At 41.0% G+C, this 13,957-nt stretch overlaps 3 protein-coding genes across 3 annotated transcripts; 1 reads left to right on the top strand and 2 right to left on the bottom strand.

Annotated features, from left to right (window-relative positions):
* The first annotated feature begins 556 nt into the window (after positions 1–556).
* Positions 557–2,655, top strand: MONOS_1383 (Lysine/ornithine aminotransferase). The gene is made up of 3 exons (XM_067866569.1): positions 557–1,589; positions 1,656–1,734; positions 1,963–2,655. Exons 1-3 carry the CDS (start codon positions 651–653, stop codon positions 2,502–2,504), a joined length of 1,560 nt encoding a protein of 519 aa, XP_067726702.1. The 5' UTR covers positions 557–650; the 3' UTR covers positions 2,505–2,655.
* Positions 2,629–3,887, bottom strand: MONOS_1382 (putative cell division cycle 25A). The gene is made up of 3 exons (XM_067866558.1): positions 3,676–3,887; positions 3,275–3,613; positions 2,629–3,219 (listed from the first exon to the last, which is right to left on the bottom strand). The coding sequence occupies exons 1-3, from the start codon at positions 3,826–3,828 to the stop codon at positions 2,746–2,748; spliced, it is 966 nt and encodes a 321-aa protein (XP_067726701.1). The 5' UTR covers positions 3,829–3,887; the 3' UTR covers positions 2,629–2,745.
* A 133-nt stretch (positions 3,888–4,020) lies between these two features.
* Positions 4,021–13,421, bottom strand: MONOS_1381 (uncharacterized protein; the record flags this gene model as incomplete). The annotated part of the gene is made up of 3 exons (XM_067866547.1): positions 4,021–13,071; positions 13,148–13,246; positions 13,338–13,421. The coding sequence occupies 3 exons, from the start codon at positions 13,419–13,421 to the stop codon at positions 4,177–4,179; spliced, it is 9,078 nt and encodes a 3,025-aa protein (XP_067726700.1). The 3' UTR covers positions 4,021–4,176.
* Between the last annotated feature and the right edge of the window lie 536 nt (positions 13,422–13,957).

Below are 13,957 nucleotides of genomic sequence, written 5' to 3'. Positions count from 1 at the left end.
GTTAATATTCAATTTATGTGTGTTTATATCAGTTTTGAGACTTTCTCTACTTTTGTTCAGCATATGCTCAATATCTTTAACCACTTATTGTATTTCAAAACAATGTTACGCATGAGAACATGAATCTTTTTTTGGAGAACGTGGCTTTTCATTTCATTTTTATATAGTCATACTTTTGTTATTGCTTGTTTGATGTTGCAATATTTCTTGATTTGACTTTTGTGATTTTGTTATTTTGAGTGAATATGAAGTGGAGAACAAAAGAAAAGAAAAGAAAAAACCTTTGATTTCTAAAGCTTATCCGATAAAAATTTTTTCATATCACGAATATGCATTTACGAAAACAATTATATTACTTATTTAAATTATCTTTTAAAGCAAGACTTTGAACAACAAATAGAAAAAAAAATGTTATTTCATAATAAAGCAAATATTTTCGAATCGATTTGTATTATTGGATATGCGTATATATATATATTCAAAATTGTGTTATTTTTTGTTTTGTTCATTAACTCGAAAAGATTTTTTGAAAAACGAAATTGATCGAAAATCACATACTATTTTTTGAACATACGAAATTGCTTTTTTCCATGCGAAGTTGAATTAATAATTTCATTATTTAATATTTTCTGAACTTTCTTTTATTTAATATGAGTCTTACAAACAAAGAAAGCATTCAGAACGAAGAACAAGCTGTTGCTCATAATTACAGCCCTTTGCCTGTTTCATTGGAAAGAGGCGAAGGAGTGTATGTTTGGGATGTGGAAGGGAAAAGATACATAGACTGCATTGCTGGAATTTCGACTGCAAGTTTAGGCCATTGCCATCCTCGACTCGTGCAAGCTTTGACCAAACAAGCTTCAACATTGGATATTTGCAGCAGATCTGTTTGCTCGTATGAATTAGGATCTTGGGGAGAATATATCACTAAAATGTTTGGCTACGATAGAGTGCTTCCCAGTTCTGGAGGAGTCGAAGCTGTTGAAACTGCAATCAAAACTGCAAGATCTTGGGGATACAAAAGAAAAGGCATTCCAACAGGAAAGGCCATAGTCATTTGCTGTCAACGTAATTTTCATGGGAGAAGCATGCTTGCTGTTTCATTGTCTGATGAAGAAAGTTCAAAAAAAGACTTTGATCCATATCTTCCAGGAATTATTCATGTTCCATTTGGATGCTCCAAATCGCTTGAAAATGTCCTTGAAAAATATGGAAATGAGTGCTGTTGCTTTATTGTGGAGCCCGTTCAAGGAGAAGGTGGAATTAATGTGCCTCCTGTTGGATATCTTTCTGAATGTTTGGGTTTGTGCAAAAAGCATAATGTTTTATTTATTGCTGACGAGGTACAAACTGGACTTGGAAGAACTGGAAAAATGCTTGCATGTGAATGGGATAACGTTCGTCCTGATCTTTTGTGTTTGGGGAAGGCATTGGGCGGTGGGGTGTTTCCTATTAGTGCTGTTTTGGGCCCAGCTGAAATAATGGATTGCATTGAGCCAGGAACGCATGGCTCAACGTGGGGAGGTAATCCAATTGCATGCGCTGTTTCAAAAGTTGCACTTAAACTCATTCAGGAAGAAACACTTGTTGTATGAATATTTTGTTGTTCTAGGAAAATTTTTTGATTATAATCTTTATTTGTCTATACAAAAAAGAGTGACGTTGCAAAACTTGGTGAAATGCTTCTTTCCAACTTGAAACAAATTTCCGAAAGGCACGCGAATTCAATTGCAGGTTTGTAAAGAAATCAAGCAGAAAAGACTTTGTTTTTTCTTACGATTTTTAGAGCTTGATTGAATGCTTAATTTAATAATTTTCTGAGAAATTTCTTTTTTAATAATTTTGAAATTGCTCACTATTTCGATTATTTAATTTGAAACGTTTATTTTATCTAACATTATGTACTTGATCTTTATTATCACATTCATCTTCATTGTTGTTGCTTCTTTAATCCATTTAAAGATGTTAGAGGAAGGGGACTGTTTTGCTGCATTGAGCTTAGAGATGACATTAGGTTCTCAGCAAATGATCTTTCAGAGCGCTGTCTAAAGCATGGAGTTCTGATGAAAGTGTCCCGTGGAACTGTTCTTCGTATTCATCCTCCGCTTATCATTACCGAAGACGAACTGAACCTTGTTTGCCAAGCAATAGACAACTCGCTGGTAGAGCTGGAGAGTTGCAAAGAAAACAGTCATCAGAAAGTGGATAACAGTGTCAGTGAATGTGCATCTTCAAAGGAGACACAAAACCAAGATAGAAACGAGGAATCGGATGTTCAGCGTCAGAAAGATGATTCTGAGGGGAATATGAATAATAAGAATACGCAGATTCATAAAGGCGAATTTGATGAACAAGAACAACAGAAAGACGAACAGGAAGATCAAAAACATTCCAAAGAAAAGAGAGAGGAGCAAAAGCAAACAATAGAGCCACCTGTTCAGGTTGCACCAGCAAATTTCAGAGAATCGCTTGCTGCTGGTATAGACAATTCTTTTAAGCTCTAAGTATTTAGCAGCTCAATTCTCAACGAAGGCTAGAAAGAAATTTGAAATCATTTTCAATCATTACGAGCTTGCACTTTACTTTTTACAAATACTTTCTTTCAACTCTTATTTTATATATGTATTCAACACTTTCGCTGGCAAGCATGTTTAATGCTTTATTTTTATTTTTTAATCCAAAACAACAGAATAAAAATGAAATCATGAAAAATGAATGTCTTCAAACAAAAATAAAAACGAATAACTAAATATCAGACGCAGGAATTGAAAGAGGCTCTTCGGGAATATGAGGCGTGGCAAAAGCAGACGGTGATGCTTGATTTGCATACGAACAGGGTGGAGAAGAGATATCAGAAGATGAAGATGAAGAAGCATGCGTGGGCGGCGTTTGCTGAAGTGAACACACATAAGATGGAGTAAAAGAGGAATATGGGGTTGATGTGGATGAGAAAGAGGAAGAGGCTGGAAAAGATGCAAAAATTGGAGTTGATGTTGTGCATTGAGCTTGGCAAGCCTGCACAACATGATGCGCTTTTTGGTTTGATGGATGAAATCTGTCTTCATTTAAAGAATCTTTCTTTTTGTGTTTTTTGATCTTTGAAAGAATCCTTTGGTGCTTATGCTGTTTAAGCGGACGAAGCGCATCATACTTCAGCCTTTGTTCGACATATAAAGGATGAAACATTGATATATATTGAGGTTCAGGTTCAAAGAATTGCTTTTAAAAGAACGCACTTAAAATAAAAGACAAAATTTCGTGAAATCAATCATACTGGAATTGAACCATATTTCTCAAAGAAAGTGCTAAAGCCCCCCTCAAGAACATAAACTTGTGGATAAAATAAAAGAGGATAATCATTAAGCTTGCGATCAATTTCTTTCATAAAAGATGCCATATTTGGGCCTCGTTCCGTTGAATGCTCGCAATGAAAAATTAAGAGACAATGATAACCTTGACTGGAAACGTTATCAAAAAACAACGTATGCAACTGTTCCAGTGTGTAAACATTTATGGCGTGATACAAATGCCCAGGATTATATTCAAAAGGATAGCGAGTGTCTATAATTAAGTGAGGAAATTGCCTGTACTCTCCCAACAGCACGCTTATCAACTGTTAAGGGCCATTTTTGAATGAGATAATTTCAAAGAAAAAACATAAACATAGAATCATACAGTTTCAGGAGATATGTACCTTATGTTATCTCGAAGTATAGAAGGCAGAATTGGTTGATTCGGTGTTTTACTCGGAGTTCTCGTTGGGGTTTTAAATAAGGACTCATTTTCAACATTGGCAGAAGCAACTGTTGGTGTTACAGCGGTTGCCATCTATAAATATTGTGTTGCGCCTTCTACGCAGAGAGAAGACGGTTTAATAATTCAAACTTTGATCTTATCCTTAATAAGTTTAAAACTCTTCCTGATTCAGTGTCCAAGCAACTTTCACATTTTTATTTTTTTTTTAAAAAAATACTACAAAGCCACAACGTCACTTAACACGAAGAAAACAATGATGTTCTCTTTTTTATATGCAAATACATTTCAATTTTTAATTACATGGACAAAAATGTTTGATGCTAATTTGAGTGTGATAAGCTCGAAAAAAATTCATAAAAAAATAAATTTCAAAGACAAATAAAAGAAACAAGCATTTGAAGAAATGGAGCGTTCAAATGCTTATTTCTTTGATTTAGTTGCTTTCTTCTGGGCAGCTTGCTTCTTCGGCGTTGAAGGCACAGGCTTCTTTTTTTTCGCTTTTTCATCATCATTCGCCTCCTTCTTCTTCTCCTCTTTCTTTTCTCCTTTCTCCTTCTGCTGAGGCAACAGCGACGCTGCTGCTCCCTTTGCTGTCTGATGAGTCTGCTGTGCTGTCTTCTCATTCTGCCCAGCTGCATTCGAAGCAGAAGAGACCAGAGATTCAGGTGCAGTGGATGTGCTCTGTGAAGATGAAGGGATCTTCTTCTTCTGCTGCTTTTGTTGTTGTTGTTGTTGTTGTTGCTGTTGCTGCTGTTGCTGTTGAGAAGAGAGTGTCTGCAGAAGAGAGGCGTCTGAGTATATCTCTCCCAGACTCTTCTCCCAGGGAATATCAGACAGCAGAGCATTCGATGCTTCCTCTGCATTGGCCTTCTTCTTTGTCGCTTTCGTCTCTTTTGCCTCTTTTGCCTCTTTCTGCTCTGTCTGCTGTTGTGAGTGAGACGCTTTCCCTTTCCCTTTCCCTTCTGTTGATGGTCCTGCTCTCTCACTTCTTTCTGTAGTCACATTCTGTGCTGTTCTTGATGCTTCCTTTGATTTGGGCTTTTCCTTTTCTTTTTCTTTCTCTCTTTCTCTTTCTCTTTCTCTTTCTCTTTCTTTGTCCTTTCCAGATTTCTTAGTTGTCTGTGTTGCAACTTGTGATTCTTTCTCTTTCTTTGTATTCTCCTTCTCCTTCTCTTTCTCTTTGGTTGCATGTGCCTTTGCTTCATCGTCTTCTTTCGCTTTCTCCTTCTTTTTCTCTTTTTCCTTCTCTTTCTCTCTTTCTCTTTCTCTCTCTTTCTCTTTCTCTTTCTCCTTTTCCTTTTCTCTTTCCTTCTCCTTCTCCTTCTCCTTCTCTCTCTCCATCTTCAATCTCTTCTTTCTCGATGTCTTTGACTCTCCTTCATTGGGCACATCCTCTCCAACTGATGACATCGCCAATGAAAGTGCTAATGACGATATCATCTGAAGATTGTTGGAATCAGCAGAACTTACAGAAGAGGAAGAGGAAGAGGAAGAAGAGGAAGAAGAAGTGGAGGAGGAAGAAGAAGCAGATGATGATGATTGTGATGGGCCAGTTGGTCCCAATGGATTAATCAAAGAAGCATTAGCAAGCTTGCTTTTGGAATTCAAAGAGGAAGAGGAGGAGGAAGAAGAAGAGGAGGAGGATGAAGTTGATGAAGCAGGAAGAGAAATAGAAGGAGGAGAAATAGAAGATTGTGGAGGAGATGGCAGAAGAGGAGCAGTGGAAGATATGAATGAGGATGGAGATTGTGCTCGTTTTGCTATGTGATTGGCATTCTGCTGCAATGAAGAAGAAGAGGAAGAAGAAGAAGAAGAATAGTCAGATGGTGATGAATTAGAAGGTGGAGAAGTATTTGAAGAAGAAGAAGAAGAAGAAACAGAAGAAGAAGCAGGAGAAGCAGAAGAGTTCATAGGGAGAGGGATGCGCTGGTGGAGGTGGGCTAAGCTGGCGTATGAGGGAGGCGTGGGCAGAAGAGAGTGTCTGAGGGAAGGATGGACAACAGCAGGAGATGAGTCAGGTGGAGTGGTGGCTGTGGATGATGTATGAGATGAATGGGATGAGTGAGAAGTATGAGAAGAGAGAGAGGAGAGAACAGAAGAGGAAGGAGAGGAAGAGGAGGAGGAAGAGGAAGAGGGAGAGGTTGGAGAGGAAGGAGAGGAGGAATAGTGGAGCGATTCTGTTGGTGGTGATTTGGTCATTGAAGAAGAAGAAGAAGAAGATGATGATGATGAGAAAGAGTTAGATGAATTAGAAGAGGAAGAGGAAGAGGAAGAGGAAGAAGAAGAAAGAGAGAGGAGAGGGAAGGGTTGTCTGATTGAATGACTGCATGGCAGAGGAAGCAATGGACGTGAGGATGCTTGTGGAGTGTTTGAAGCAAAAGAAGAGGAAGAGGAGGATGAAGATGATGAGGATGAGGCAGAAGAAGAAGAAGAAGTTGATGACAGAATGGAAGGAGAAAGCAAACTTTGAGAAGAGGAAGAAGAGGAAGATGATTGAGGAGGAGGTGTTTTTGAAGCCTTTCTGGAAGCAGAATGGTTGGATGATGATGAAAACAAAGAGATTGTTGTTGAAGGCTGATGAGAAGAAGATCCAGCTGAATTAGATGAGGAATGAGAGGAAGAGGCAGAAGAGGAGGAGGAGGAGGAGGATGAACCAGAAGAAGAAGAAGATGATGATGATGAATGTTTCTGATGAGAAGAAGAAGAAGAAGAAGAGGAGGAGGAGGAGGAAGAAGAAGGAAGGGCAGGAAATGAGCCTAAAGATATCAGTGAAGGAGCAGCTGATGTATTTGCACTCTCAGAAGAAGGATACAATGGAAGTTGGATGGATCCATTGCTTGTATTGCCAAGGATGGGTGTGGTGGTTGTGATGGAGGAAGAAGAAGAAGAAGAAGAGGAAGAAGAAGATGATGATTGAGAAGATGAAGAAGGATATGAAGAAGAAGAGGATGAAGAGAAAGATGAGTTTTGTGATGGGAATAAGGCTCCTCCAATGAGTGGGGGTGGATGTTCAAACAGAGGAGACAGTTGTGTTCTGTGTGAAATAACAGTCGATGAAGAGGAAGAAGAGGAAGATGAAGATGATGAAGAGGAAGATGAGATATTCGAAGAAGAATTTAAAGAACCAGAAGAAGAAGAAGAAGAAGATGATGATGATGATGAAGCAGACTGACCAGCATATGAAGTCAGAGCAGAAGAGCCATAGCCAACAGAAGGAGAAGTAGTTGGAGAAGAGGAAGGAAGAGGGAGAGGGAGAGGAAGAGGCAGCTGGGGTGAATGACGAGGCTGAAGCACTCTTCCAGAGACACGTGGAGGAGGAGCAGGATTGGGAAGGAGAGAGGCAGAAGAAGAGGAAGAAGAAGAAGAAGAAGAGGAGGAGGAGGAAGAGGACATGGATGGAGTGGAGGTGGAGAAGAGAGGAGAAGTTGAGGAAGAAGAGGAAGAAGATGAATAGGATGAGGAGTTTAGTTTGGGGGATTGAGGAGGAGTAACAGAGGAAGAAGAAGAAGATGATGATGAGGAAGAGGAAGAAGAAGAGACAGAAGGAGTGGTAGCATTCGAATGGGATGAAGTCGTGGGGGTGGTGAGTGAATAAGAAGGGTGTGTTGGATGGAGAGAGAAATGGACTGTTCTCTGAGTAGGGGCAGACAGAAGAGGAAGAGTGGTGTGTGAGGAAGGAGTGGTGGGCTGGGAGGAGAAGGAGGAGGAAGAGGAGGAAGAAGAAGCAGATGATGATGATGATGATGATGATGATGAATTTGTTCCAGAAGGAGAAGGTACAGGAGACGGGGAAGAAGCCAGCGAAGGAGCGAAATACGAAATGGAAGGTGAAAGAGTAGAACCAGTAGAGGAAGAGGCAGAAGGAGGCTGAGAGAATAAGGGCTCTTGTTTCTGCTGGATGAGAGTGTGGGGCAGCTGGAGGAGAGGTGGATGATGTGCAAAGAGAGGCTGCTGGTTGGGTTTTGGTGGCTGGCTGATGATGACGGCTGGCTGTTCATTAAGAGAAGAAGAAGAAGATGATGATGATGAAATTGATGATGAAATAGATGATAGAGCAGAATTAGATGGGTTCTGTTTGATTGTGGGAGGAGGAGGGGTGATTGTGGGTGTGGGGACAGATTGTGATGAGTAGATGACAGGAGACTGCTGATACTGATGCTGCTGAATGGCTTGCTGAACACTGGGTGAAGTAGAAGAAGAAGATGATGATGATGAAGATGATGAAGATGATGAAGAAGAAATATCAGAAGAAGAAGTACCAACAGCATTCGATGACAGCGAGGCATAAGAAATGGCAGCAGCAGCCGCAGCAGCAGATGACTGGCTGGTGAGTTTGAGGATGTTCTCGATGAGAGAGTGGTCTAAATCCAAGTGGAGATGGTTGCTGTCGAGTGAATGAAGAAGGTCAGATGGAAGGAGAGGAGAGGCAGAACTGGGGAAGAAGGCAGTGGCAGCAGCAGCAGAGGAAGGGTTGGACAATGAATTGAGGTCTAATGGAGAGGAAGACAAAGAAGAGGAAGAAACAGAAGAGGACAGAGGAGAAGACACAGAAGAAAGAGAAGAGGCTGAAGAGAGGAGCGATTGCTGGGCAGCGTCAGAAGCAGCTGAAGGAGAAAGGAAAGAAGACAGCTGGCTGGCTGAGCGCTGGGCAGAAGGCACAGAAAGAGAAGAGATGAGAGAGGAGAGGATGGAGTGGATGGCAACAGCTGGATCTTCTGTGGAAGAGACAGAAGAGACAGAGGAAGAGGAAGAGGAAGAGGCAGAAGCAGAAAGAGAACCATTGCCATCGTAACTGCCATCACCATAGTCATTCATTGTGTCATATGAAGAAGTATGAAGCATAAGTGATGGATCAGACACTTGGTTCTTCTCTCTGCCCATCTCATATCCACTCATCATTTCCTCTTCTTCATCTTCTCCTTCCACATCATCATCATCATCATCATCTTCTTCTTCTTCCAATTCTTCGTCTTCATCCTCCTCTTCAACTCCATTTTCTGCTTCTTCTGCTGAGCAGCTTTCACTTCTGTCTCCTTCTTCACCTGACACATCTTCCATTCTGCCATCTTCTCCTTCATGTCCTCCTCTCATCTTATGTCCTTCCTCTCCAAATCGAACATTCTCTGCCTCTGCCCCTTCTTCCACCACATCCTCTTCAACATCTTCTTCCTCCTCTTCTTCTTCATTTCTCTCTCCCATTCGAACTGAATAATACCTCTTTCCCATCTCAACACCTCTGCCATTATCATTCTCTTCTGCATAGCTCTGCACTCTATTCCATTGCATCATATTCCTTTCTCCTTCTCCCATCCTCTCCATCCTCTCCATCAACCCTATCCTCTGCTCTTCCACCTGCAACAGTCCATCATTCATGTACTCTTCATCAGAATCCCCTCCATTCCTGCTATTACTCCTATTGCTACCACCATTGCTACTTCCATTAATAATATTCCCTCCTCCATTCCCTCTCCTCCTCCTCTGCATCATCTCCCTCTGTTCCTGTGCAGACAGTGCAGCAGACAAGAGAGGATTGGGTGGAATGCGCCTCTCCACATCAGAGGGCAGCTTGGCTGTGAGTGAGGCAGCAGCAGCAGCAGAGGCAGTGAGCGAAGGGAAGGAGAAAGGAACATCTGAGGAGAGAATGGGCATAGCTGTGTTGGATGATCCTATTGAACTGACAGAACCAACAGAACTGAATGGGATGGAATATGCATTGCTGTTATTAGCAGCAGATGAGTCAGAATCAGAAGCAGAGGAAGAAAAATAATCTGAAGCAGAATCAGATTGTCTCATGTATGCAGCATGAGAAGAGACATGCGAGCGCACATGAGATGGCGACTGGGCAAAGATGGGGGCTGTGTTCTGCTGCTGATGCTGATTGCTCTGTGAAGACACTGCAAATGCTGACTCTGCTGTCAGAAGTGGTTTTGCATTGTCTCCAATGAGAGATCTGCTAATGGATGAAGAAGAAGACGATGATGATGAATGAGGTGTGACCATAACTGGTGATTGGATACTGTCTGTGATGTCAATGTGTTGTTTCCCTTTGGATAGCTTTTTCTGAGATGTGGCTGATTGATTATCTTTCTGTTCATTGCTTTGTGGTTTTTCTTTCTGTTTTGATTTTTCCCTTTCCTTTTCTCTTTCTCTCTCTCTTTCTCTTTCCTTCTCTTTCTCTCTTTCTTTCTCTCTTTCTTTCTCTCTCTCCTTCTCTTCCTTCTCCTTCTGGTTGCTGATGTTCAATGCCTCCTCTTTTGCCTTCAATCGGGCATTCTTCTCCAGCTTCTTCCTTTGTGTCTTGCTGAGCTGCGTTAAATCAACATCTGCCGGCAGATATTTCACATTCCCTTCTTTGATTGCTAGCTCTATCTCCTTCTCTCTGCTCATCTCTTTCTTCTTCGTCACTTCTTTCTCTTTCTCTTTCTCCTTCTTTTCTTTCTCTTTCTCTTTCTCTCTCTCTTTGTCTTTTCCTGATGCCTTCTCTTTATTTGATGAGCCATCTTTATCTCCAACCATCTCCTTCTGCATTTCACTCTTCTTCTTTTGTGATTCTTTCTCTTTCTCTTTCTCTTTAGCCTCCTCAACAACATGCTTATCCATCATCTCTTTCTCTCTCTGTGACATTCTTGCTTCGATATCAGAGGAAGAAGAGGAGGAGGTGGAAGAAGAAGAAGAAGAAGTTGATGATGAACTTGCAGCTAACCCACGACGAAGAGAAGAAGGAGTAGAAGTGAGTGCAGGAAAGAGATTATCGGCATGTGCTGATGATGCAGATGATGATGCAGATGATGTTGCTGTTGTTGAATTGGATGATGAATGAGACGAAGAATTTGACATCAGAGATGCATCTATATGGGCAGAGGATGATAACTCAGAGGAAGAAGAAGATAAAGAAGATTTGGATATATCAGAAGAGGAAGAAGAAGATGATGATGATGACAATGAAGAAGATGGTTGTGTTTGAGGCAGAGCAGCAGAAGCGGCAGAGATGACATGGCGAACAGAGGGAGGAGTGGATGTGGGAATATCTAATGAAGAAGAAGATGATGATGATGATGGATATCTTGTGGATGGATTGAGTGAAGATGACTGAGAGGGAGAAAGAGATAGAGGAAGAAGAGAATTGGAAGAAGAAGAAGAGGAAGAGGAAGAGGAGGAAGAAGATGATGATAATGATAAAGAGGAACTAGAAGTGGGAGAAGGTGTATTTGAAGGCGAATAGCTTGTGAGGTGTGCAGGTGATGTGAATGGTGACAAGGACATAATAGAAGAAGAAGAAGAAGAGGAGGAGGAGGAGGAAGAAGAAGAATTAGGAGTAGTAGCAAATGCACGAGATGAGTACATCTGAGATGGGTATGAGTGGATGGAGCAGGACGGGAAGAGGATGCTGGCAGAGGCAGAAGAAGGAGAAGAGATGAGGCTGTGCGGAGGAGACAGCTCATCAGCCAGCGCAGAGAGAGAAGAAGAAGAGGAAGGAGAAGGGCGAGGGTGGAGGATGATGTTCTGATGGTAGTTGGAGGAAGGTATCTGCATTGGAGAGGAGAGGGAAGAGAGACTGGCAAGAGAAGGGATGGAAGAGGAAGAGACAAGGGCAGTGGAAGAAGAAGGAGTAGATGTTGATGACGATGAGGAGGAGGAGGAGGAGGAAGAGGAAGAGGAAGAGGAAGAGGAGGAGGAAGAAGAAGATTGAGAAGAAGAAGGTTGTGCAGTTATATTAGAAGGCGAATTAAAAGGGGATATTAAAGATCCAGAGGTAGGGAAGATGAATGAGGAAGGAGGAGAAGAGATGGGATAAGAGTCAGGAGGAGACAAGAAGGAGGAGCCAGCCATGTGATAAGAGAGCACACGATTGGTGAGAGAATTCAGAGAAGCAGAAGAGGAAGAAGGAGACTGAGAGGAAAGAGGAGGGTTCAGATAAGGATGAGAGGAAGGGGATGTGTCAGGAGAGGAAGAGAAGGAGAAGAGGTTGGCTGATGGCGGAGGAGAGAGGAGAGAGGAGTGAAGTGTGGGGGAGAGAGAAGAAGAGGGAGAGATGGGGAACAAGGCAGGTGAAGTGTTAGACAGGCCAGGGGCAAGCATCATCAGCATACGAGAGGCAGCAGAGGAAGAGGAAGGAGAGGCAGATGAGATAGAAGAAGAAGATGACGATGAGGATGATGCTGAAGAAGAGGAAGAGGAAGAGGAAGAAGATGCAGAAGAAGAAGAAGATGAGGAGGATGAGGAAGAAGAGCCAGTAGATACATCATTTGACTTCAATGAATCGAGATCAGACAGAATCGATGAATGAGGATATTCACTTGACTGTCCAGCTGTTGTGTGTGTGGATGATGGCATGACATGCCCTGTCAGGAAGCCTGGGTAGTCAGGTGAAGTAAAATAAGGCAGATAAATTGGCGTCTGGTGAGGAGAGATGAATGAAGATGACAGAAATGAATTAGTCCCATCGCCAAACTCCCCAGTGAGTGTGAGTGAAGTGTTGCTGGGTGTTGTTGAAGGAGCTGGAATAGAAGATGAAGACGAGGAAGATAATGATGATGACGACGACGATGACGAATTCGAAGAAGAAGAAGATGATGATGAGGCAGATAAAGGAGATGCCAATGATGAAGATGCTGATGCATTAGCCTGTGAGGATGTGGTGATGGGTGGAAATGTAGCAGAAGATGAAGTAGGAGAGTTGTCAAATGAATATTCTCCAAATGACGTGCACCACTCTGAATCATCTCTTCTCTCTTGCTCTTTCTGAGCACGCTGAGATATGTCTTTCTGGATCCTGTCTATTTCATCATTTGAAGTGGAGAAATAGAGCGATGGAAACGCAGATTCCCGTCCTTGCGTGCTGTTCGGAGAAGCATATATGTGATATGGGTTTTGGTCAAATTCAGGAAATGATGGGTATCCCGAGCTTTTTGCGGACGATGAAGTGGATGGTAAAGATATTGAAGTGCCAAGAGATGGATCCTTTCCTTCATTCGAGGAAAACATAATAAATGGAGGAAATTGAGTCATTTCACGAGGTGCAAATTGTGATGCCTGAGATATGGGAGGTGAAAGTGCTTGAAGATCCGTTTGAGATAAAGAATCGAAAGAAATGTCCGTTTGAAAATGCTCGGAAAGAGATGACGTGTATTCAGGTGAAGTGATGTCCAAAATCTGAGGGAAAATGCCAGGCGGCGGAGAATTTATTGCATTATTTGCTCCAACGCTACTTAGCTGAGAGTTGAACATATGTCTGCGCGACAACGACTCCCCACCATCTGAAAGATATGCATTTCCCTGAGAAGATGACTGTAATCCTTTATGTACCGCAATTCCCTAAATTTAAAAAGATATTCCAGCAAATATACCAATTGAGGATCAATAAAATTCTTCATGTTTAACAAGATCATACAATCTTAGACGTCTCGTTGCCAACTTGCGATACTATTGACCCAACAGGTTGATAACCCAAAGATTCTTGAACTTCAGTCACAGTTCGTTCCGCTTCATACTAAAATTTTTAAACATATGTCAATTGCACGAAATAATTCCGCATAATATCCTCGATTTTAAATATATTAAATAGTTAAGCATTTATTAACCTGATGTGCATGGTGTCTATGCTTTGGGGATCCTGGCTTTGGGGTTTCATGAATCTTTCCGCTTGAATGAACTTTCGGTGGCATATTTGAATGCAGGTCTCACAAGAAATATTTGCTAGATCAACCCGTAATACATGTTTTCGAATTTTGAATAGACTGTTTGAAACAGAAATGTCTTTCATGTGCTGGAAACAAAAGTGATCTTGTCCGTTCAGAAATCATAATGAATATGTGAAATTACTCCCGTTATTTTTTTGAATGGTTTTTTTATCAACAAAAAAACTATGAATGCAGAATAAAAATGGAAAAGATTCTTTTTCTACATCAATAAAATGATGATCTGTATTCTATCCAGGTTTTAGGCTTATTCAAATAAACGAAAGTATTTTACTTAAAACTGAGAATATTCAAATGAAATACGAAAACATTCATTTTTGAAAATGAAAATATATCAACCTCTATTAGTTGCTAATATTAATATAATTGAAGCTAAAATCTCAAAAGAAACTTTCTTCTTTTTCAAATTTTTCAATAATTATATAAAGATACTTAATTATTTGAGTAGATTTGTTTTTTGAAGTATAGAGTGCAAGCGCATAGCTATAATATAATAAGTAGAA

The sequence above is a fragment of the Monocercomonoides exilis genome (genome assembly GCF_001643675.1).
Source record: "Monocercomonoides exilis strain PA203 chromosome Unknown scaffold25-1336746, whole genome shotgun sequence".
Classification (NCBI taxonomy): Eukaryota; Preaxostyla; order Oxymonadida; family Polymastigidae; genus Monocercomonoides; species Monocercomonoides exilis.
This window is presented reverse-complemented; position numbering and strand designations above follow the sequence as displayed.